Source organism: Lithobates pipiens, unplaced genomic scaffold (genome assembly GCF_037356315.1).
Source record: "Lithobates pipiens isolate NorthernLeopardFrog02 unplaced genomic scaffold, aLitPip1_a1.2 Scaffold_41, whole genome shotgun sequence".
Taxonomy (NCBI): Eukaryota; Metazoa; Chordata; class Amphibia; order Anura; family Ranidae; genus Lithobates; species Lithobates pipiens.
This window is the reverse complement of record NW_027507861.1, coordinates 4,389,577-4,415,370: the sequence shown is the minus strand read 5'-3', so window position 1 is coordinate 4,415,370 and position 25,794 is coordinate 4,389,577. Positions and strand designations below refer to the sequence as shown.

The 25,794-nt window shown below is 49.0% G+C and overlaps 2 protein-coding genes across 3 annotated transcripts in view; both read left to right on the top strand.

Annotated features, from left to right (window-relative positions):
* Positions 1 to 1,588, top strand: part of LOC143956819 (uncharacterized) — a 105,819-nt gene extending 104,231 nt beyond the window's left edge. The window contains exon 3 of the mRNA XM_077466994.1: positions 12 to 1,588. Coding sequence (XP_077323120.1) covers positions 12 to 663 — 652 coding nt within the window. The 3' untranslated portion in view covers positions 664 to 1,588. The remainder of the gene's footprint in view (positions 1 to 11) is intronic.
* Positions 1 to 25,794, top strand: part of LOC143956815 (uncharacterized) — a 155,518-nt gene that overhangs the window by 104,238 nt on the left and 25,486 nt on the right. The window contains exon 1 of one of the 2 annotated variants that reach the window (XM_077466990.1): positions 23,478 to 24,475. The exons of the other annotated variant lie outside the window; for it this stretch is intronic. The gene's annotated coding sequence lies outside the window, so the exon portion shown is untranslated. Of the gene's footprint in view, positions 1 to 23,477; positions 24,476 to 25,794 lie in introns of those variants that run through there. 2 annotated transcript variants of the gene reach the window in all.

The following is a 25,794-nucleotide window of genomic DNA, read 5'->3' as shown; positions in this document are numbered from 1 at the left end:
TTCAAATCAAGGACACAGCTTAGCAGACACCAGATGATTCACACCGGAGATAAGCCGTATCCGTGTTCTAAATGTGACAAAGCTTTTGTATCCAAGATGAGGCTTAACGCACACCAGTGGATTCACACTGGAGAGAAGCCATATCCATGTTCTGAATGTGGTAAAGCTTTTACAACTGCGAGTAAGCTTACCACACACCAGAGGATTCACACTGGAGAGAAGCTTTATCAGTGCTCTCAATGTGAAAAAGCTTTTACAAGAAAGGACCACTTTATCCTACACGAGAGGGTCCACACCAGAGAGAAGCCGTTTCAGTGCGTTGTGTGTAAAAAAGATTTTTCAGATAAGTCACACCTTCGCAAACACCAGAGAATCCACACCGGAGAAAGGCCGTATCCTTGCTCAGAATGTGAAAAAGCTTTTACAACGAAGCAAGACCTTAATAGACACCAGAGGATCCACACTGGAGAGAAGCCGTATCAGTGTTCAGAATGTGAGAAAGCTTTTACTGCGAGTGAACCCCTTAAAATACACCGGAGGACCCACACCGGGGAGAGGCCGTATCCGTGTTCTGAGTGTGATAAAGCTTTTACAAACAAGTCCGATCTTGGCTCACACCAGTGGGTTCATATTAAAGAGACCATATTGGTGATCAAAATATGAAAAAGATTTTACAAGCCAGAGAGGGCTCATTACACACCCAAATGTCCACACTGGAGACAATTTGACAATTGTTTTTGGAGAGTCGTCAATAACTTAACTATGGTTCCTTATGATTCTCAGAATTCTCCTTTTTTATGGGACCTTTATAGAACATGTAATGTATTTGCATCATTCACTAATTGAGCTGTGTTCCCAAGTGGTCTTTTATTTTCCTCATTGCCTGGTCCTGAGTTAGTACTTTTTTTTTTTTTTTTTTTTTTTTTTTTTTTTTTAAGCACTGCCTCAGTACCGGAGACCTTATAGTGGTCAAGTGGCATCTTGCCAAGCCTCCGAAGCGTCAATTGGAGATTCATTTTCAGGGTCTGCTGGCTTTTGCTACATCCGGTCAATCTTGAGGGCTCCGGCTAGGCCCATCCCCTCCCGTTATATGTTCCACCTCCAGTCATGTATGACAACCTGGCAGCCATATATGTAGCTGAGACACTAGGTAGAGGGAAGTCTCTGCTCAGCGGGAAAGCAACTTCTTAAACGGATTTAGGACTTCCGACACCCAAGTTGCTGTTGTTTTTATGGGATCAGCTGGAAAGTACCGCTTGAAGCGGCGTTCCACCCTAAAGTGGAACTTCCGCTGATCGGAACCCTCCTCTCCCCTCCGGTGTCACAATTGGCACCTTTCAGGGGGGAGGGGGGTGCAGATACCTGTCAAAGACAGGTATTTACACCCACTTCCGGGCATAGACTCCCACGGGAGTCCACGCTATTTCCTGTCCTGCCGCGCTGTCTGCTGGGACACACACGGGTCCCAGAGACAGCGCGGACAATTCCTATTGTGCTGCGCGACTCGCGCATGCACAGTAGGGAACCGGGAAGTGAAGCTGCTTTGCTTCACTTCCTGATTCCCTCACCCAGAATGGTGGCGGCAGCAGCCGAGCGATCGATCGGCCTCGGCTGCCGGCATCGCTGGACCCCGGGACAGGTAAGTGTCCATTTATTAAAAGTCAGCAGCTGCAGTATTTTAGCTGCTGATTTTTTTTAAATATTTTTTTCCGCAGTACAGTCCCGCTTTAAGACCAGCTGGCCACTTGCATTTCATCCAGTTTTGCCACAAGTCTAAGCCCTTGTACACACGGTCGGAGATTCCGTCGGAATGTGTCCGATCGGACCGTTTTGTCGGATATTCTGACTGTGTGTGGTCTCCATCGAACTCTTTCCGTCAGAATATCCGACGGACCGACTTTTCCAACTTGCCGGTAAAATTTTCCAACAAAATGCTCCGATGGGACATTCTCCGATCATGTGTAGCCTACTCCGACGGACAAAGTGCCACACATGCTCAGATCAAATTCCTAGACCAAAGCTATTGGCTACTAGCCTGAACCTAGTCCCGTCTTAACGAAATAACGTCATCACGTTATGTACAATCGGATTTTCCGACAACTTAGTCCGACCCGTGTGTATGCAACATCACTTCCGGACCTCTTCTGGAATTAATCCGTCGGAATTACTCGGACGGATTTGGTTGTCGGAATCTCCGGCCGTGTGTACAAGGGCTTAGGGATTCCATCAGGTGAAAACTGCATGGCCTCTTTATCTTATTTATATGTCTAGCCATTGTTCATCTCCGAAGACTAATCGGATCTCTTGCAGTTATATTGTGTGAACTTGCAAAGTGAGGAGTGTGTGGTCGTAATCCTACAACTTCTTCTAGGAGACTGAAATTTCCATGATTGGGGGGGGGGGTTTTCTTTAACCACTTTCAGCCCCGGACCATTTTGCTGGTCAAAGACCAGACCACTTTTTGCGATTCGGCACTGCGTTGCTTTAACTGACAATTACGCAGACAGGCTCCCAAACAAAATTGACGTCCTTTTTTTTTTTTTTTTTTTTTTTCCCACAAATAGAGATTTCTTTTGGTGGTATTTGATCACCTCTGCAGTTTTTATTTTTTGCGCTATAAACAAAAATAGAGCGACAATTTTGAAAAAAACACATTATTTTTTACTTTTTGTTATAATAAATATCCCCCAAAAATATATAAAAAACTTTTTTTTTTTTTTTCCCCTCAGTTCAGGCCGATACGTATTCTTCTACATATTTTTGGTAAAAAAAAAAACGCAATAAGCGATTATTGATTGGTTTGCACAAAAGTTATAGCGTTTACAAAATAGGGGATAGTTTTATGGCATTTTTATTAATAATTTTTTTAGTAGTAGGCGGCGATCAGCGATTTTTTTTTTTTTTATTTTTTTTTATTTTTTTTTTTTTGTGATTGCAAATATTATGGCGGACACATCGGACATTTTTGACACATTTTTGGGACCATTGTCATTTATACAGCAATCAGTGCTATATAAATGCAGTGATTCCTGTGCAAATGGCAGTGAAGGGGTTAACCAGGGGGTGGCAGTGTAGGGGTTAAGTGTTCCTAGGGGCGTGTTACTAACTGTGGGGGGGGGCTGGGCTTTCATTTAGTGAACCCTGATCTCTGCTCCAATCACTTGGAGCAGAGATCAGCGTCACTTGTTGCTAGGCAGAACGGGGAGATGCTGTTTACAATGGCATCTCTCCGTTCAGCCGCCCCGTGAGATGATTGCGGGTATGCCAGCGGCGATTGAGTCCGCGGGACCTGCGACCGGACTCACGGGGATTCCCGACTGCCACGCGATGGCAGGGCGGCATTGAAGATTGGACGTACCTGTACGCCAATATGCCTGCCCGTGCCATTCTGTCGACGTAAATCGGCGTGCGCTGGTCGGGAACTGGTTAATGACTAGGAGTAGGTAAAAAAAAAAAGTGTGTTGTGTGTGTGTTTTTTTTTTTTTTTTTTTGTTGTTGGGTTGTTTTTTTTTTTGGGGGGGGGGGGGGGGTGTAAGGTTTGTTTGTGAACACTTTTTTTGACCCTGTAAATATTACTATGTTTTGATTACGATGTTGGCCCTGAAGTGTAACTATTGGGGCAAAATGTAATAATGACATAAATGCTTCAATCTGACATTAACCACTTTAGTCCCCGGGCCTTATTCTCACTAAATTCCTCGAGTCCCAGATTCTTTTATTGTTAGCAATGCTTCGGTGTGTGGCCGGTCAGCACAATGAATTATGTAGAAAAATATAGACATCTGCTGTACAAACATTTGCATTATTTTTTAAGAGCATTTTTTGCCAGGTGCACCATGTTAGTGCACCCCCCCAACCAAACCTGGATGATGGGAAAATGGCGGAACACCCCTAACTATACTACACATAAAATATTTTGTACATAGAGTATGTAAAAATGCTATGTATACAAATGAACTGAGCACAACCTCTGCTGAGGCATGAAGATTTATAATTTGTCATCATTTAGCTTGTACGCAGTACTTACAGTACTCTCCTCACTTTACCAATCCATCACTGATCATCACATTGCAGAGATTGCAGATGTATTCAGCCCCCTAAGCGCAACTCTCGACTCATCGTCCTGTAGTGTTCCTGTAATGCATAAAACAGAACAACATCCTACTTTGACTAATTGGACACATTTCACATTTGAGAGCCATATGACTAGAAATAGACTCAGTCCTACTCAATTACCAGGATACTGACTCTTGCCTGTCCCAGTCAGACCCACAAGTTAGGAAGAAGAGGTGCAGAGTCCCCCCGACTGATGCCCGCAGTGTCCTTCCCTCTGCGACACCAAGGCAACACAACTTCTGACGGCCAGCTGTTATTTCTGGAGCCTGGGCAATAGCTGGCTGACCTGAGAGTCTTTGTAGGAACTCTTCAAGGAAGCCCTTTCTCTCTGGCACTCCCCTTCTCTGAAGAGACAATGAGACACTACCCCATTTTTTTTTAACAGGGTAACAACTCCCACAAAATACACTGGCCCAAAGGAATCTTCTCAAAGTGTCCTTGCTGAATGAATTATCTTTGCAAAGTGTCCTTTCTCTTTCTTTTTCTGAACACTTGAGCACACAATGGCCTTTGGCCCAAAGATCTTCGCAAAGTGTCTGGCAAAGTTTCCTTTGCAAACTCGGGGTTTATCCCCTCCAGGTAGCAACCAAGCCCTGGTTTTTGACAGGAGAAATCCCCAGCGGCAAAAGGATTTTTCTCCCTGATGGTAAAGCATTGACCGTTTCTGTAGTTTCCTCCTTCATTTTCAAGGATAGAAGGGAAGGGGAAACTTGGAGAAATAGGGCCTTCAACCCTGTGACTAATAGGCCAACTGTGGCAATTCTTCAGTCTCAACAGCCCTTTTACAATGTCAGTCCTTGACTTAGACTTGGCATACCTCAAAAGTAATGGTCTGGATGAGGGATCTGCACCATTTTGCCTTCAGTACTTACAATGCTGAGAGACCATGCCTGGCCTCTCCCATCTGGGCGATTGATTTCCACTCGGTCAATGCGTATCGACCGCTCCAGATTCAAATTCTCTTTGATGGAGAGGAAGGTGTCCCATAGTTGGTGATCTGGATGAGTTCCGGTGTGGCTTGGGGACATATAGGAAGTTCCAGACGGCTTCATCACACCAGGCATCCCTCTTGATCTCAATCTCCTCCATAATCTTCCTCGGGGCATGTGGATAATCGTATCCATGCTCCATGGCCACCTTTCTCTGTATAAGCCATTGGAAACCAGGGAGTTTCTGCCTACTGTTTCTCCTAGGTGGGGCATACGGGGGTCTCTACTTTGGTGATCAGTCTCTCATAGGTGTAAGTGCAGGGTGGGGATAGGTCGGGGACCCTTGTGACATAGGCCCCACAGAACCCCAGATTCCTCACACACCTCATACAAATGACTGCTGTCTCTGTCTCTTCACTGAGTGAACTGGGATTTGGGGAGCTTCTTCTACCCTTGGTCCCCCAATCCCACTCAGTTTCTGTGTCTGATCACTGATTCCCTCTTCCAGGGACCCAAATCGGTGCTCGAACCGGGCGACCCCACATCAGTGGTCCCTGCCTCCTCTTCACTGGATGAACTGGAAGACTTCTAGATCCATTGAAGCCCCTCTGTCTCTTTGAGAGCTGTACTTTGTTTACTGCGACTGTCACCGATGCACCCTGTGGCTGTGACTCGGCCTTCTTGACTTGCGGACATTGCACTTCTGATACATGGGTCTCCCTGGTCTGGGAGATGACGGTGCAGGTGTGCAGCACTGGTCCTGGACCCAGCGGTCTTCGTCTCACTCCCTGCCCTCTCCCAAATGGAATGGCCACTATGGGTGTCGGTATCTCTGAAGTGGTTCCTACTTCCCAGTTCACATATAGCCTTCTGGACTGACCATCACTCTGCTCTAGTTGCAGCAACATGTTGCCGCAGTGCCCACACTGACTCCATGCCCGCAGCCTCACAGATACTGTACATTCAGGCACTTGCTGCATACCAGCCCAAGATGCTCCATGTCTCCCTCATTGCACACCACTAATCCTTCTTTGGGCATTAATCGGACCCCTGTATCCCACAGGGTTGGATTCTGTGACTCAGTCCGCTCCGCAGGTTCCCCGCCAACACATGCAATAGCCAGGGTCACTGTTAGAAATCATGGGACCCATACATCCTAATGCATATAATACAGGGGGTCTCGAGTATGTAACATACAGAGTGCAGCAGTCAGGAGTGGATAATGTACATAGTTCAGGGGTCAGGAGTGAGCAATGCATAGTTCAGGGGTCAGGAGTGGATAACGTGCATAGTTCAGGGGTCAGGAGTGAGTAATGCATAGTTCAGGGGTCAGGAGTGGGTTAATGCATAGTTTGTGGGTCAGGAGTGGATAATCTGAGAAGTTCAGGGGTCAGGAGCGAGTAATGCATAGTTCAGGAGTGGGTAATGTGCATAGGTCAGGGGTGGGTCAATGCATAGTTCAGGGGTCAGGATTAGGTATTGTGCATAGTTCAGGGGTCAGGAGTGGGTATTGCCTAGAATACAGGGGGTCTCGAGTAGGTAACATACAGAATGCATCAGTCAGGAGTGGATACTGTGCACAGTTCAGGGGGTCAGGAGTGTATAATGCATGATTCAGGGGTCAGCAGTGGGTAATGTGCATAGCTCAGGGGTCAGGCATGAATAACGTACACAGTTCAGGGGTCAGAAGTGGATAACGTGCATATTTCAGGGGTCAGAAGTTGATAATGTGCATAGTTCAGGGGTCAGGAGTGGATAACGTGCATATTTCAGGGGTCAGAAGTGGGTTAATGCACAGTTTGTGGGTCAGGAGTGAAAAATCTGCACAGTTCAGGGGTCAGGAGTGGGTAATGTGCATAGTTCAGGGGTGGATTAATGCATAGTTCAGGAGTCAGGAGTGGGTTAATGCATAGCATAGTCCAGGGGTCAGGAGTGGGTATTGCATAGAATACAGGGGGTCTTGAGTAGGTAACCTAGAGAGTGTAGCAGTCAGGAGTGGATAACGTGCATAGTTCAGGGGTCAGAAGTGGGTAAAGTGTATAGTTAAGGGGTCAGGAGTGGAGAAAGTGCATGGATCATGAGTGGGTTAATGCATAGTCCAGGGGTCAGGTGGCTAATGTGCATAGGTCAGGATTGGGTATTGCATAGAATACAGGGGGTCTCAAGTATGTAACATACAGAGTGCAGCAGTCAGGAGTGGATAACGTACATAGTTCAGGGGTCAGGAGTGGAGACAGTGCAAAGTTCAGGGGTCAGGAGTTGGTAATGCATAGCATACAGGGGGTCTGGAGTATGTAGCATACAGAGTGCAGGGATCAGGAGGGGGTGACAGGAGAAGGTAGCTAATAGGGGTATACAAAAATGATCTCCCGTGTCACATTTGATGGCCAAAAATGACCCATACCATTGAAGGGGGCCACTTACAACCATGTACAATGAATGTAGTTTCAGCAAGGTACGGGTTTTTTTTTTTTTTTTTTTCCTCAAAAAGATTTTTTATTCGTACATAACACAAACAGGTACACAGCACATTACATGGATAAACAAAAGCAACGTCCTTGACTTTGTGGTATATTGATAAGGTCTATAAACAGTTATACATGGCTGATTAGGCAAGAACAAATAGAATACAGAATGTACTGAGCCTAAGAAATCAGGAAACAGAGAAAACTAACATATGAACTACCAGCAATTACATAAATTCAAGAGGCTTTGGGCTAATAGCAGTGTGTGGATAGGAAACAATGAACAGGGGGACCCCCCCCATCGGGCCCTTCCAAGGACCGACGAGGATCAGGGGACTTGCCTCTAGGAGTATTAAGAAGTAAAAACATAAAGAGCCTCCTAGTATCTTTGGTACACAGAGGTGGGGGACCTCAGTGTTGGGTAGTGTGCCAATGGGATAAGGTATGTTTATGAGGGGTGTAAGGAAGGAGTAAAGAAAGGATGAAATTAGAGGGGTGGGTACAGAAGGGAAGGAAGGGCCAGGAGGGGCCGAAGTAGGGCTAAGGGGGGATGGTGAAGGATCAGAGGGGGGATTGAAGGGATAGGGGGGGAGGTCGCTCCTCTCCCCAACCCCAGCCCACCACACAGCCAGTACCAGAATTCACCTTGGGTAATTAATGTGGAAAACAAGACTTGTATCTGTCTGTGGACTTAAAGTGCGTCCAGCATGCCCATGTGGCGGAAAATTTCTGCGTGCGGTCTTGAGAAATAGAGATTAGCTCTTCTATCTCTTCGATTTTAGCAACTCTTGTCAACCAATCTCTGATAGTAGGAATCTGGGAGGAGCGCCAAAGCGCAGGGATGCAAAGTCTTGCTGCATTGACCATATGCATGGCCAGGGACTTGTGATATGCTCATCTGGGAAGAGAGGTGTGGTGGAGGAGGTATTGACCAGCAGTGAAATCTAGTGTGTAGGTGGTGACATGCGATATTATGGAATGTACCTCTTTCCAAAATGGTTGGAGCTTAGCGCAATCCCACCATATGTGGAGCATAGAGCCTTCGCCATTGTTACATCTCCAACAGACATTTGGGACTGAGGGAGAGAATTTATGAAGTCGGGAGGGGGTCCTGTACCATTTTGTGATTATTTTGTAGCCATTTTCTTGAATGGCAACATTCATTGACCCTTTATGTGCATACGTGGAAATGGCACTCCAGTCTTCCTCTGTAAACTGTATATGTAAGTCTCTACCCCATGATGCTTTGGAGGATTCCGTCTGTGGGGATCGTGTTTTGTCTTGTAGGATAGAGTAAAGTAGGGATATGAGGTGTCTTTGTGGCATGGTCTGGGCGTGAAGGGATTTGAATGGAGTAAGTCGTCTTGTCCAGTCGTCTGTATGGGACTTGGAAGTGAAAAAATGCACCAATTGTCTGTAAGTCCAGAAAGGAAATTCCTCTGTGCGAGACATGGATTTAAGGGCGTCATAGGATTGAAGTCGTCCTCTGTGGAAAAAGTGCTGTGCTAAGACATCAGCATGTGGCCATTCCTTTGAAAGGAATGTTGCCGATTCACCGGGCAGAAAATCTGGGTTTCCCCTCAGAGGTGTCAATGGGCCTAGGTATGAGGAGATCTGGTGAGAGGTTACCGCTTTCTTGAAAGCTAGCAGGGATGTGTGGATGAGCGGATGCGTCTTGACGGAGACGGGCCAATGTGGCTGTATGAGCCAAGGGAGGGTGTGTAAGGGGTAAGTCGAAAAGGAGCCTTCCAAGTCCACCCATGTCTTAGCCATCCTATGGAATTTCCAATCCAACAGTCTTGTTAGATGGCACGCTAAATAATAATTATAGAGATCAGGAAGGGCTATGCCGCCATTGGTTTTAGGACAAGTCAGGCGAGAATATTTAATGCGTGGGGCACTCCCTTTCCAGATAAAAGCGGAGCATAGCTTCTTGTAAGTCAAGAAGAAGGATGGAGGGATATGGATTGGGATCGTCTGGAGGAGGTACAGAATGCGCGGGAGAATTATCATTTTAATTAGCGCAGAACGGCCAAACCAGGATACATTAAGGTTGGACCAATTTTTCAAGTCTGTTTGGATTTTTGCTAGGGTTGTCAGGAAGTTATGGGCATAGAGCTCAGTCAGGTCCTTGGTTATTTGAATGCCAAGATAAGTTATAGCATCTCTCTTCCAGTGAAAGGTGAAGGACGCTTGGCAATGGGAAACCTCCTGAGGGGGTAATGAAATGTTGAGGGCGTGGGATTTGGAGTAGTTGATTTTAAGATTGGATATAGAACCAAAATCCTTAATGTCCTTTAATAGGTTAGGTAAAGATGTCCGGGGCGATTGCAGAGACAACAGAATATCGTCCGAATATTTTGTATTCTGTGCGATTAATAACGACCCCTTGGACGTCTGTATTGGTTCGTAGTTTATTGAGAAAGGGTTCTAACGTAAGGACAAATATTAGGGGGGAGAGAGGGCAGCCCTGCCGGGTGCCGTTACGTATGGAGAAGGCGTTTGACAGGAGGCCGTTGGCCTTCACCCTTGCAGAGGGGTTGGTATATAGGGCGTTAATATAGGCAAGCATACGGGAGGGGAGGCCAATGGTCCTCAGAACCTCCCGCATATAATCCCAGGCCACCCTGTCAAACGCCTTCTCCGCGTCAAGTGAAAGAAAAAATCCCTCTGTCCTATTCGTGGAAAGCCAGTGTTGAATGTTTAGCGTTCGAATAGTGTTGTCCCTGGCCTCCCTCCCCGGGACAAACCCCACCTGGTCAGGGGAGACGAGGCCAGGGACAAGTGGTGAAAGTCTATTCGCGATCATCTTGGCATAGAGCTTAATATCTACGTTCAGTAGAGAGATAGGCCTGTAGTTAGAGACCTGGGATGGGTCCTTCCCCTCTTTAGGGATAACGGCTATGTGGGCTGCCAGCATATCCCCTGCAGAGGTGGATGGGTCTGTAAGGGAATTCAGGGTTGTCAGGAGCCGGGGGGAGAGAGTCTCGGCGAAGCTCTTGTAATAAGCAAGGGGAAAGCCATCAGGACCCGGGCTTTTGCCTGCTTTCATTTGCTTTATAGCGAGGGACAATTCCTCAGGGGAGAGTGGATGGTCCAAGGTCACGGCCTGCTGTGGGGTAATTGACTGGGGACTATATTGGGCCAGGAATTCCCTAATGCGCGTTAAACGGTCGGGTGCGTCAGGGGGCCCTACGTTAGGGTCCGGTAGATTATAGAGTGCAGAGTAGAAGTTCTCAAAGTGAGCCGCTATGTCTTCATTTTTGGAAAGGAGTGAGCCCTGGCCGTCTCGAAGTGTGTGAATCAAGGACGGAGCCTTGGTCGTTTGAATCGTACGGGCCAGTAGCCTCCCACTTTTATTACCGTGTTCATAGAACACTTTTTGTTGGAGGACATATCTACGTCTAGTGCGTTTACCCAATTCATCCAATAAGGAGGACCGTGCGGACAGGAGTTCTTGTAAGGTAGCTTGCGAGGACGAATGCTTATGTGTCGTTTCAAGTCTCTGGATTGTGCTAATAAGGGACGAGATCCTTTCTTGGTGTTGTCTTTTTGACTTCGCAGTCATAGAGATGAGCTCACCCCTCAAAACGCACTTATGCGCTTCCCAAATTGAGATAGGTGAGACATCAGGGGAAATGTTCTCCTGAAAGTACAGGCGAATCCTGGTCTCTAAGTTTTGAACGTTTGCCGGGTCTTTTAAAAGAGAGGGGTTCATCCGCCAGGTTTTGGTTACATGTCTAGATTCAGGGAAAGTAAGGGTCATGGTAATGGGATGGTGATCGGAGAGGAACATCGGCTCTATCGTGGCGCTGGAAAGGAAAGAAAGGTCAGATTGGGAGAGGTAGAGGAAGTCTATTCTTGAATATTTCTGGTGCGGGTGGGAATAAAAGGTGTAGTCTTTGTCAGTCGGGAACAGTGTGCGCCATGTGTCATGGAGAGTCAGATTTTGCAGTTGAATCTTAATCTGTCTCAAGGCGCGGTAGGGGAGTGCAGACGTGCCCGTAGAGGAGTCCAGGAGCGGGTTGAGAGGGACGTTAAAGTCACCTCCTAGAATCAGAATTCCCTCCTTGAATGAGGAAAGAAGGTCACATGTTTTTCTAAAGAAGGACACTTGGTGTTCATTCGGGCAATAAATGTTGGCCACTGTAACAGGTTTGGAAGCGTACACGCCCTTAATAAAGATATATCTACCTTCTTGGTCACACAAGGAGTCAGTCAGTTGAAAGTCAGCAAACTTAGAAATAAGGCTAGAGACCCCTTTCGTCTTGGAGGTTGGATTAGTGGAGTGAAGCGCTCGTTTATATATATGGTTCGTCAGCTTAGGGATTGCGTCGGAGCGGAAATGCGTTTCCTGTAGCATGAGGAAGTGAGCCTTATGTTTGGAGAGGGCTGAAAGGATTTGTGATCTCTTTTCTGGGAGGTTTAAGCCTTTCACATTGAGGGAGAGGCATTTTAATGAGAGGCGCTTCTGAGTGTTCGAATCCTTCTGCATTGTATTTAATTGAGAGATCCGAACAGCAGGGGCGCAAAAAGCAGTAATTATGTGATAAAAGTGTCGTATTTAGTAGGGGTCAGCTGCGCGACCCGCCGGTGGGGGGACAGGGAGAGGAGCGACCCTGGTAGAAGAGGGTAGGAGGGGGAACGGGAGACAGATAGGAGGGAAAGAAGGGAAGAGAGAAGGGGGGGACAAATCAGTAAGAGGGCAGAGAAGGGGGAGAGGTAACAGCAGAAGGGGGAGAGAAGTAGGTAGGAATCCAAGCAGATCCCTGATAGAGGTTACACCGGAGGCGGACGTAGGCGTGCCTATCCACCTAGTGGGGGAAAGCCGGACTGTCAGCTCAGGTCGTAGGACCAGCTGTGTGGGGTCAGTAAGCCTGGAAATGGACCAAGGGAGTAGCACCAAGGAGAACGAGGATAGTAAATTAACGTAACAGAGGAGTGTATGCGTCGTGCAGGGCGAAACCTAGGCACGAGCAGTGATCGGGGGCTTGCTCAGGAGGGCAGGGTGCGAGGCACCGCTTACGGCTATTGCCCAATATAGTGGCTTAAGCAGGGGTAAGCAACGAACAGGGATCGTAAGGACGGGGGAGCAAGGCCCACCGAGCATGAGGGAGTTGAGAAAAACTATTTTGTGTACGGGACATTAATGGGAACATAGGAATCCCAAAAGGGTTTCCAGGGGCAAGATACTAGATCAGAGTGGGAACAAACATAAAGAGGCCTCTATAACATGGTACACAGCCGTTGCAAATCCCCGAAAACATGAAGGGGGAGATGAAACGTGAACTAGACATAACAGTAACATTTATGAGCAACTGTACATTGGAGAACTAACACGGTCTCCAAACATAAAAGGAGGGGGGGGGGGGAGGGGGACGGGAGGGGGATAAGGAGGGGGATAGGGAGGGGAGGGGAGGGGGAGAGGGAGGGGGAGGGAAGGGGGTGGTAAGCAAATGAAGGGGGTCTCAGCATACCAACGCTAACATTAGGATAGTCCTGAAAGCAGAGCGGAATGCGGTAAAGTCTCAATGCACTGCAGGATCCTAAGGGAAAAAAAGAGGGGGGGAACAACAAAATCCCTGGCCCGCGACGGGTGGGAGCAGGAGCATGGACAGTACCTGGAGCCACGTAGAGTAGGACGGCTAGAGCGAAAGGCCTAGAAGAATCAGCTACGTCAGAGTTCCAGAGACAAGATACTGGATCCAGGTAGATAGGGAAGTCCAAAGTGAAAATCGCAGAAGATTCATCTCCGTATGTAGTTCTTGGAAGGCGTTGAAACCCCTCGGGTGTCCGTACCTGAAAGAGTCTGGAGAGAGGGAACAACAAAAACAAAAAAAAAAAAAAAAGGGGGAGGGAGGGGAAGGGGGAGAAAAATAGGGGGGGGAAAGGAATGGGAGGAAGGGGGCAGCTCCAACAACTGGCGTTCTGTTGGGATGGAGCTAATGAAGATTGTCGTCGTCTTTAGTTGGTGAGCGGAAGAACTAAAGAAGGTGGTAGGGTAGCTTTATGCATCTTGGCGGTCCCTTCTTGGGGTGTCAGCAAGGTGAGAGGTCTCTTCTGGACTGGCGGTCGCCAGGGGAGGTGGGATCTAGTCTGCGACGTCTGGAGCTTGGTCGTTGACTCTTAGGTGATGCATTAAGAACCACTGACTTCCACGGCTCAGTAGGGAAGTAAAAGGCACACCATTCCGGTATGTCTACCAGCGGTATGTCCAATTGTTCACAGAATGAGGGCATATCTTCCGGGGTCCTGAGCAATGCAGTGCGTCCTCTGGAGGTAGCAGATAGGCAGAATGGGAACTTCCATCTATACTGGATGTTGCGTGTGCGCAATATGTCCAACAGGGGGCGTAGAGTGCGCCTGTTCTGCAGAGTTATTTGTGAGAGGTCCTGAAAAAGTTTTACTTCTGACCCATTGAACATAATGCGACCCCGTTCTCTCGCCTTCCTAAGGATTTCCTCCTTAAGGGGAAAGTTGACAATACAACAGATAATGTCTCTAGGGGGTTCAGAGTCCCTGGGGGGGGGTCTGAGCGCGCGGTGGATACGTTCCATTTCTATAGGGGAATCAGCCGGCCGGTCCAGCAGATCATTAAAGATGGCGCATACTGTCTGTGGCATGGAGGCTGCATCAACTCCTTCAGGGACCCCTCTCAGTCTAAGGTTATGTCTGCGTCCCCTGTTGTCTAAGTCCTCCACTTGACGATGGAGCTCAAATATGTGGGGCAGCTGCATATCATAAGACCTCTGTACTTGCCTGATCGCTGCTGCTTGTAGCTGGGAGGTATCCTCTACTACCGCCAGGCGATGATTCATGGCGTGGATATCCGTTTTCAGCTCAGCGATGGCGGATGTCAGGGTGTGTTTGATATCCAGGGCCACATTCTGTAAATCTCGCTGGAGGTCTAAGAGGCTCAGGGCTGCGGGACGTTCCGGTGTCCGGTCCGCGGCGTATCTACGCGAGGCCGGGGATGCGGCCTGCGCGTCTTGGGAGGCCTGTGAGGCCTGCGTCTCCACGTGTTGGCCTGCCGGGCGGGAGCGGAACATCTCCGGGATATTGTTACAGAGATGCGCCCCGGGGTCCTTAACGGGTTCCTTCACATTGCGGGGGGTCGAGGTGCTTCTATTCGACCTTCCCATGGTTGCTGCTAGCTTATGTCCTCTGGGGAAGTCGCTTTTCTTCTCCTTGGTGCGGGAGCTCTCCTTTCAAGCAGCCATCTCGGGTCCCGTCCAAGCCACGCCCCCCAGGTACGGGTTTTTAATGGATTCAATTGGGAGAAATGTATTGCTTCCTCACCACCTAGCAAAATCCACTGTGAATCACTCTTCAGAGCCCAACGCAAGCATTCACTAATACACAGCAATAATGCCCCTTAGAAGTGTTGCTCCAACCATGTGGTTACTGTGGCAGCATTTAATGCTGTATATTAACAAAGTAGAAAGTACAGCAGGGAAAAGACTCTGGGCACAGGGGATGTGAGAGAGGAGTATTCAGTATGACCAACCTTATGCTCAGAGCCCGGGCCCAGCCTCCCCCAACATTCCCCAACTTCACAAGCACCTGGTCCTGCTGGCTTCTTTTATCTGGAGTCCTCATGCAGTGCTCCGCCGGGGGGGGGGGGGGCACTGAGTTGGACCGGGGGAACTGTGATAGACAGATGACCCATCCAGATTGGACGGGTGATTTGTCTATCACAGTTCCCCGGACAAGGGGGAGGGGCTGTGTGCGACGGGGGAACACAAAGCTATTGAAATTAAAGCTGTGATGTTCCCGGCGCTCTACTAAACCAGACGGGGGAGGCGGCTCTCCTCTCTCTTCGCTGCATCACTGACTGCACGGGGACAACACACTTATCTCTTTTATCATGTCGCCAGTCTCTGACCACCACTTGTACCATGTCGCCAGTCTCTGACCACCTCCTGTACCATGTCGCCAGTCTCCGACCACCTCCTGTACCATGTCGCCAGTCTCCGACCACCTCCTGTACCATGTCGCCAGTCTCCGACCACCTCCTGTACCATGTCGCCAGTCTCCGACCACCTCCTGTACCATGTCGCCAGTCTCCGACCACCTCCTGTACCATGTCGCCAGTCTCCGACCACCTCCTGTACCATGTCGCCAGTCTCCGACCACCTCCTGTACCATGTCGCCAGTCTCTGACCACCTCCTGTACCATGTCGCCAGTCTCTGACCACCTCCTGTACCATGTCGCCAGTCTCTGACCAACTCCTGTATAAAAATATTTTTTAAAAACCAGTCATTTTCGGTATCGGTATCGGTTTTCGGCCTAGTGTATTTTTCATTTTTTGGGTATCGGTTTCGGCACCAAAAAACCCATTCGGTGCATCCCTAGTTTAAACACTTTCGGGAGTAGTCTGCAGCCTCATGTCCAGACGATTACATTAAACAAGTCCCGGCCGGCGTATTGATATAGAAGAGACTGGGGCTTGTGTAATGTAATCATCTGGACACGCGGCTGCAGACTAATCCCGACAGTGTTTAAACCGTTTGCTTTCTGCTTCCCCACCCCCACTACATGGGACCCAAGCGTAGAATTAGTATAGTGCACATAATTTGGGAGTCCCCTCTCTGCCTCCAGGCCCCTTTAATGGGTTGGGGGTCTCCCCATGTCGGCGACCCTGGCGATAGCATCCGTGCTCCGGTACCCACCATCTTGCTACTCCTCACACGTGTCTCCTCCGCAGCTACACCCGAAGGTGGAAGTGACATTGTAGCTCTCTTCTCCTCTGATTGATGGCCTGTGGGCAGCCCCAGACAAGCTGACTCTCTGGCGGTGGCTCCTCCTGCTAGGCAGATATCTTTAGGATGCTCCCTCCCGCGTGGTACAGTAACCCCTTCACTGCTCAGCTGCTATGAATGGTACTGTAATGCGGATTGTGTTCCCTGCTATATACACATGCTCAACTGCCGATACTTTAGCACTGCCTGCATTCTCTTGCCCGGCTCTCTCACTGCTGCTGGCAACTGTCCTGCTGTTGCTAGCTGCATGGCAGACATTTCCTTTTCCGGCACATGTACAAACACAACCCCTGATGCATCGACGGTGAAGCGGACATCACTTTCCTCCACTTGAGAAGACATCGCGTTTCTTGGGTACATATTGGGCCATTGCCAGTAGCAAACACTGCTGTAACTCAGAAAGTCATCCCGGATGAGCCCCCAAATTATCCCCGTAGGGCTTGCTGAGTGTTGACTTCTTAGGCCTTTCTCTGGTTACCAGCAGCTGGGTACGAAGGGTTCCCACTTGGTTACTAAGGGATTCAACTCGTCCCACCCTTACTCCCGCTTGCTCGTTACTCAATGACCAGTCCAGGGTATTTGGAGTTTTGTATTTTATTTTGGAACTTGGATGGGAGAAGGGATTAGTAGTAGACATGGGCACCGTCAATAAATTAGTTTTGTTCTGTTACGATTCGTATTAGAATTAATTCGTACTTCGTATTTCGTGTCCGAAATTCAATTTCAATTCGTACGAAATACGAATTGTCGTTAGATTCGGTAACTTGTACGAACGTTCTTTATGATGAATTTAAAGGCAAAAATATATACCTCAATATGGCAGTCGATGCTGATGGAAGTTTGGTTTTTATCCGAAATACGAAATTCCGTTGAATTTCCTATCCGAAATACAAATTTTCGTTAGATGAAAAAGAGAGAAGCGGATTGTCTGCCATGCACCGCTGGTCCAGTTTTCGCCTGCTCCAGTTTCGATAGATCCCCCCCACACTGTTTGGGGTCACCGGGGATGTGCGGAGAGCACATGCTTGGTAACGCCAAACAATTTCCAGTGACCCCCGGTGACCCCGTATAGTGCGGGGGATCAAAACTGGAGCAGCTGTGCATGGCAGCCATGTGCTCATTATGAGGTGCTCCCACCATCCCTGTGCTGACTTCCTCCTGAGGCTGTACCTCTGCTGTGCTCATTATGAGGGGCTCCCACCATCCCTGTGCTGTGCTGACATACTGAGCACAGCAGGGGTACAGCCCCAGGAGGAAGTCAGCACAGCACAGGGATGGTGGGAGCCCCTCATAATGAGCACAGCAGAGGTACAGCCCCAGGAGGAAGTCAGCACAGCACAGGGATGGTGGGAGCCCCTCATAATAAGAATAATGATTGAGTAGTCGATGCGACGACCACTGATCCGAAATTCGTAAACAAAAGTTCGTATTGCATACAAAATTCGGACGCATGGCAATTCGTATTTCGGATCCTCCCGAACGTACGAATTTTGGGAAATTTGTACGAATTTGAGATTCGTACGAAACTAATCGCACATGTCTAATTGGTAGGATACTCCAACTGACTGGAACTGTTTACAATGGATGAGGACAACTCTCACTTGGCCTCACCGGATTCGTTGTGGACGCAGTCGCACTGATTTGACCATACAGCCACATGTATGGAGGGATTAAGTCTTCTTGCTCTCACTAGCAGCAGACTTGATGCACCACATTATCTTCAGGACACTCTCTAGCATTCCCTTTACTGACACCCGTCCACTGACTCTTCTACCTGAAGGGGGTCGGCCCTCACTTGACAGGCCCCAAAGACACAGATCTGTACTTACAGTAGGCAGAATCAGATCCTTCCTGGTGTCTCCCTTCCAGTCAGCTCTGCAGGGCAGCTTCTCTGTCTCTAGAACATTCTGGACTCTGGGGACAAAGACCACTGCAATATTGGTTGAGTTTTTCTGAGCCCAGGACATGATAGGCTTGACTTCTTGGAGCAGTGTGGAGCTCCGAGTGCCTCCTTGCCTCTACACATAAGAGGCCGCTGTGGTGTTGTCCATTTTCAGTAAAACTGGCTCCTCTTTCAGGAGATGAGTGAAAAATTGAAGGGCACACCAAGCTGCCCGTAGTTCCAGGATGTTTTAGCCCAGGTTGTGAAGAAGTGCATCCCACTTGCCTTCAGCAAGTTTTGACCCACAAAGGGCTCCTCAACCAGCACCGCTGGCATCAGTCATGACTGTGAGCCATGAAAAGGGGCAATGGAGTGACAGTTGAGCAGATTTCTGCATTAAAGCCACCAGAAGAGGTTGTTCCTCATCATTGAGGTTATGTGAATGGACTGATTGCCATCCCCTGATCTCCACTGATGGAGAAACCCTGTCTGGAAAGGGTGTAACCTCCACAGGGACAATTTGACCATGGGGGTCGTAGAGACCATTGTGACATTTTTTATTTTTTTTTAGACACTGTGAGCCTTTTGGAGTGAGGAGCTCAGAGCCCATGAGATTCTCCCTCGGATGACTGGAATCTTCTCCACTGGCAGAGAGGTGGTACTTTCCACCGTGTCAAACTGGGTCCCTAGGTATGTCGGGCATTGAACTGGTTCCAGATGGCTTTTCTCTAAGTTTAGGAGCCAACCAAGCTTGAGCAGTGTGGTGATAACCCGCTCTCTGTATCAATAGCTGCTTCTTGTCTTGGGACAGTAGCAGGAGGTCATCAAGATAATGGTACAAGCCTATCCCTTTTGTTCTGATAAGGGCCACTACAGCCAGAACTTTTGAGAAGACTTGGGATGAGGTTGTCAACCCAAAAGGAAGGCAAGTGAACTGTAGATGTTCTTGCCCGACCCTGAACCAGAGGTATTTGTGGAATTCTTCTGGCACAAGCACATGAAAAGAGGTATAATTTAAAGTGGAGGGCCACCCTGAAAACAAAAAAAATATTAAAAATTACAAAAACATATAAAAAAAAAATGAAAAAAATTTTTTTTTTTTACTTACCAGAAATGCCTGTTACTAGGCACTTTCTCCTAATCTTCCTCTTCCTCCTCCGTGGAGATCTTCTGTCTTCGTCGCGGCGTCTTCTGGGTAATGGGTCGCGCTGTGTTCTGGGAACTGTGTGTTCCAGAACACAGCGCGTCCCATTCAGAAAGCGCTGCGGGACTCGCGCATGCGCAGTAGCTGCGGGACTCGCGCATGCGCAGTAGGAAACGAGCAGTGAAGCCGTAAGACTCCACTGCCTGTTTCCCTTACAAGGAATGGCGGCGTCGGGACCCGAGAGCCGAGGGACGGGTCGGCCTCGGGCGGCCGACATCACGGGCGCCCTGGACAGGTAAGTGTGTTGATTAAGTCAGCAGCTGCAGTGTTTGCAGCTGCTGACTTTTTTTTTTTTTTTTTTTTCGTATAACCGGCCCTCCTCTTTAAGTCGATTGAGATTAGCCAATCGCCTGGCTGCACAGCTTGTTGTATGGTAGACAAAGCCTCCATTTTGAATATTGCATATTTTATAGACTTGTTTGTTTAGGTAAGTTAGGTCTATCACGGGACGCCATGGACTGTTTTTCTTCTGCACCAGTAAGAGAGGGGAGTATACCCTCTGAAACTCTTTGCCTTTCGTGACAAGCACAGCGGCTCATTGTACTATCAGTAAATCCATGTAGGACTGTAACACCTGCTTCTTTCCTTCTGACTATGGAAGCAGGGTGGAGATAAATCTGAGGGGAGGAGTACTGGTGAAGCACCATGTGTGGCCTATGTAGACCGTCTTGCAAGTCCAGTAGTCCGAGACCAAGGCCACACAGACGTTCCAGAGAGAAGCAGACACGCTCCCACCCAATCTGCCTGGGCGGGCCCAATCTCAAAATGACTTATCTGGTTCTCGTCCACTGGATGCCTGGCTTTTATCAGGCATCCAGTATGTCTGACCTCTGATCCAATTTCTTCTGAAATCTCAGCCGGGCCTGAAAGAACGTGCTCCCCTTGAATGCTCGGTACTGCGTCTTCTGTGCTGAGGCTTCTTTTGACCAGACGCCTATCCTGGGACAGGAAAACTGATTTCCCACACGTGGCTCGGATAATGGCGCTAGCCAGCCTGTTACCAAACAATGGAGGCCCTTCAAAAGGGGATCCTACATCAGGCCTGCTTACTTACTGGATCAGCGAGCCAAGGTCACAACCATAGGGCCGGCTTAGCCATGACCAAGGATAGCATAGTCCAGGACAACAGGCAGATCAGATAGATAGAAGCTTCCCCCAGGAAGGCCACGGCCGGTTTCAATCCCTGGACTGCCGAGCCCCTGGCTTCTGAAAAGCCCTTGAGCACGGAGTCTACATTTTCTGTCCAGCCTTATAGACTTGGATGTAGCCGCGAGGGCCAAGGCGGGTTTGCAAGCCATACCAGCTAGCCCGTAAATTCTGTTGAGGTCTTGGTCTATTCTCCTCTCAAGCCCGCCCTTGAAGAATACAGTGTCCTCTGAAGGAATAGGGATGTGTTTGGCCAGTCGCATCAATTCTGCATCTACAAGAGACACATTTTCCAGATATTCCACTTTCTCTGCCTTGCAGGGGTATAATCTGGAGGTTTTGCTTGACATGGAAGTCTTCGTGTCTCTTATTCCACGCCTCATCAATGATATCCTTCAACTCAGAACAGAGCGACAAGATGGAACGTTCCTTCCCCAGGTGCTTAAAGAACTTTCTTTGCTTAGCCAGAGGAGTGGAAAGAGCTTCCCACTTAAGGGCCTCTTTGACCACCTTAATTTAGTGGGGAAACGAGGGTAAAACCGAAGCCACCGACAAAATCATCTCCCTCCAATTCATCTGAAGAGCCGGGGGAGGCATTATAGGGCTGGAATGGCCCCGGTTCCTCCTGGGCATCGTCAGCCAGGGAGCCAGATAGAGTGGTGGACTGGCTCCTCGTGCGGGTTGAATCCCACTCCTTTAGGGACTGCTGCACCACCCGCTCAACAAGAGACTCCATTCATTGGTTTTTCGACTTTTTTTTTTTTTTTCCTCCGACCACCTGTGCATAACATGAATCGCAGAGTAACTTGCCCTCCATTACTCATGTCTCACATCCCCAGCAGGCTCTGTGATCAGAGCGGCTGTCATGGCGATGGGTGCAGTGTCTGGAGGAGGAATGGGGACATCTCCTCTGCTGGTGTGTCCTAGACGGATAATCATGTCCGGACTTGGATGAGGAAGGTTGACGTTGCGGCCTAGCAAGGTCCCTGACGTTTTGAACAGTAAACTGATGGTCTGACCTGGAAGGGCTAAAAGAGAAGCAACTAAAGCATGACTTTAGGGGATATGTCAATACCAGTGTGGACTTGGCCTCCCTTCTCACACCCCACCTACCTAGAGCGTGAGGGCTGGCCGCACAGAGGCGGTGACCTGTACATGGTAACCTGGCGGATGATTAGGTGATGATCCTGCCGCTTTGTAGGAACGCTCACTGGTCTTAGGAGAAAGGGATGCAAATTCAGTGTAGCTTCCCGTTTAAGAGCCATTTCAGACCCCCCCCCCCCCCCGCCCCTCACACTGCACCATAGCCACAGGCTGGAGCTTACCTTCACCTGGAAGCCTGGTGCATGGAGGAGCTGTAGCAAATTGCCCACAGGAATCCCCAATATGACAGAGGCTGACAGGGTTTTCAATTCCCCGCCATAATGATGCCCCCGTCGTGCCCCATTCCTGCCCGCGCAATGGCGACCTGTCGTAGAGTGCCTGCGCTACCACTGGGTCCCCGGCCGTACTTCACATGTGCGAAAACCAAGCCTCGGTTTCGCCTGAGGTTTGAGCATGTGCAAAAGCGCACTGGGCTGCAACCCGGAAGAGGGAGCTGTGTCCTGGAATGCACGTTCCAGGCTCCATAGAAGCAAAATAAACTTGGAGGAAAGAGGGGACGTGAGGGGGAGACAGACCATCACTGCCATGGAGGAAAGATAAATCTTCAGACCTGCCAGCCAATCCACCGCTTCCTCACCTGGGCATACGAAAGGCAGTCCCCTTCACCAGGCATAGGGGGCCTGGAGCCACACACCCGCCCAAGGCCGGGCCCTGGGCTATCTTCACACCGCTAAGACATATGCCCGGCAACAACCTCAATCGATTTGGACGTCCGAAAAAGTGCATTGTTTGTAGGTCCGAAGAGGAGGACAAAAAAAGGAAATGCGATCTCTAGCGGTGAGCTCAAATTTATGGGAGTGGGGTCCTATAGCATTGGAGAGGAGGCGGGGTTAACCCACACGTAGTCCGCCATGGAGTCCGTCAGGAAATGTTGTTTTTTTATCTTTTGCTTTTAAAGGTAGAAAGAAGAGTTTTGAGGTCTCTGGAGGCCAGATCTCCCCCTAAAGAGGACCTGTCATCCTTATTTATATTACAAGGGAGGTTTACATGCCTTGTAATATGAATAAAATGATACAAAATATAAATTAAAGGGACAGTGTAATAATAAAAAAGTAAAATTAATAATAATAATAATAATAAAAGATTTAAGGTTCCCCCATCCCTCCCTGCTTGCGTGCAAATGCTTAAAGTTACAGTGTTTAAAAAAATAAATAAAAATGAAATAAATATAAAAAATGTAAAGTAAGCCCCCCCCCCCCCCCCCCCCACCCGCGCTCACATGTAAATAGGAACACGCACGTAGGTCCCGCCCACATATGTAAACATCGATCGCACCACACATGTGAGATATCACCACGAATGTCAAAGCGAGAGCGATAATTCTACCACCAGATCTTCCCTGTAACTCCAAACTGGTAACCTGTAAAGGCGTTTAAAGCGTTGCCTATGGAGATTATTAAGTACCGAGGTTTGTCGCCATTCCAGGAGCGTGCACAATTATAAAGCGTGACGTGTTAGGTGTTTATTTGCTGGGCGTAACATCATCTTCCACAAAGAATTGGGGTAACTTTTTGTGTTTTTCTTTTTTTCACAAAAAATTGTGTTTGCAAAACCGCTGTGCAAATACTGTGTGACTTAAAATAGCGATTGTTGCAATTTTTTTTTTTTTTTTCTAGGGTCTCTGCTAAAACAATATATAATGTTTGGGGGTTCTAAGTCATTTTCCAGCAAAACGTACCGATTAAAACTTATCAACAAAAAGTGTCAGAAAAGCCTGATCTTCAAGCTGTTAAAAGGGGGGAGGGGTTCTCTTTAGGTTGTAGTGAATGAGAAGCACATGGCACTGAATGACTTCAAATGTGAGTCCCCCCTCCCCCTCTCTTTAGTCAGCATGGCCCCAGGGCGTCTATGGGGGAGGGGCCCCTCTGTGAGGAAGCTGGCTCACAATGTGATTTCCCACATCTCTAGTGCAGACACAGAACGTCCCTCACACCTCTCAGCCTCCATCTTCCATCGGGGACACGGAGGAGAGACAGAGAAGATCCTCACACAGGTCAGAGCAGAATCAGCTTCATGTCTACAGTCCGCACATTGCAGGCCTAGGACCCCCACAAGGTGGAAAGACACTTTAAGGAGAACTTTCCTCTGATTGTGGAGACTTGTGAGCAGGAGGAAGAGGAGCCGAGAGTTGGGAGAGATTTGCCCCCTTATCTCCAGTCAGAAGTCACCCGACCACAGAAGACTCATCAGAGGAACCAAGAGGGATCATCCGAGGGGACCCCAACCATAGAAGACTCATCAGAGGAACCAAGAGGGACCATCCGAGAGGACCCCAACCATAGAAGACTCATCAGAGGAACCAAGAGGGACCATCCGAGAGGACACCAACCATAGAAGACTCATCAGAGGAACCAAGAGGGACCATCCGAGAGGACCCCAACCATAGAAGACTCATCAGAGGAACCAAGAGGGACCATCCGAGAGGACCCCAACTATAGAAGACTCATCAGAGGAGCCAAGAGGAACCATCCGAGAGGACCCCAACCATAGAAGACTCATCAGAGGAACCAAGAGGGGACAATCCGAGAGGACCCCAACTATAGAAGACTCATCAGAGGAGCCAAGAGGAACCATCCGAGAGGACCCCAACCATAGAAGACTCATCAGAGGAACCAAGAGGAACCATCCGAGAGAACCCCAACCATAGAAGACTCGTCAGAGGAACCAAGCGGGACCATCCGAGAGGACCCCAACCATAGAAGACTCATCAGAGGAACCAAGAGGGACCATCCGAGAGGACCCCAACTATAGAAGACCCATCAGAAGAGTTCCACATCAACCTCCAGACCAGGACACCAAGAGCCAGGTATTCATCTCCCACTGACCACCACTATCTCCCTATCCACCTTCTGCCTTCCTGTCCAACTCACCACTCATCTGTCTCCTCAATGCCTCCTGTCCTCTTACTTTCCCCATCCCCTTACTGCCCCCCCCCCTTCTCACCTCACCCTGTCCCTTATCCACTCCATGTCCCCCCATTGCCACCCTTTCTACCCACTTCCCCCATGTCCACCCCGTGTCTCCTAATTGCCCTTTCCACTGTTGACCCTACTAGCCCTCTGTCCATCTGCATATTGCCCCATAGCACACTGTACATCCCCTTGTCCCCCACTCTGCCCTGTCTACCCCTCCGTCCACCACATTGCCTGTCCATCCACTGTCCCCAGTTATCTCCTCTACCCCCTCACCCCCCCACTTTCACCACTGTGCCCCAGTGCCTCCTGTTGATCCCCGGCACCTGAGTACCTCTTTCCCAAGTGCTCCTCTGAGTGCCTACAGTATGTTCCTTATTGTTCCTACTAATCTCTAATGCCAAACATTCCCCCTCTGTGATCACCATTTTTTTATTTTTTTTCCCCTCTGATCTCCCCCACATTGACTACAGATAGCGGACACTCCCCACCACTGTGACCACAGATAGCAGACATTCCTCTCCACCCACTGACAGATTTCCTCCCACATGCCACTCACTGCCCCTTCTCCACCATTTTCCCTCCTGTCTACTTCCTGTACCCTCACTGCCCCTCTACCCCCCTGTCCACCCTGCTCCTGCCTGCCCCCCACTGCTCTCCTTCACCCTACTTTCCACCTGAACCCCATGGCACATTGTTCATCCTTCCATTCCCCCCCCTGTCCAGCCCCTGTCTCCTCAATGCCTTACACCCACCGTTGTCCCCACCGCCCCATTCCCCACTGCCCATCCCATGTCCTCCCCACAACCCCTCATCCACCTCCTGTTCCCCCTCTACATACTGTCTATCTCATGTCCCCCCAACTGCCCCCCACCACTCCACTGATCACAGAAAGTACTTCTCCCCCCACTGATCAGATATAAGATAAATGTAAAGTGAGGTGATGAGATGATTGCAGAGATGTGAATTCTGCGCTATTCAGGATTCTCCTAATTCAGAGGTCAGAGGAGCAGATGATGGCCACAAATGAGGGTGTGAATAGTCAGCTCTTGGGTCTAGGATTTGAGGAACTGACACCTGGTTGGTAATGACCCCCCTGACAGGCTTGTGTATAGACAGGGGGTCACTATCTCCTCACTGGACCTCTCATCTGTGGAATCGGGGGAGGGGTGATCTGGGGGGGGGGGGGGGCAGAAGGCCGTCTACTGTGCCC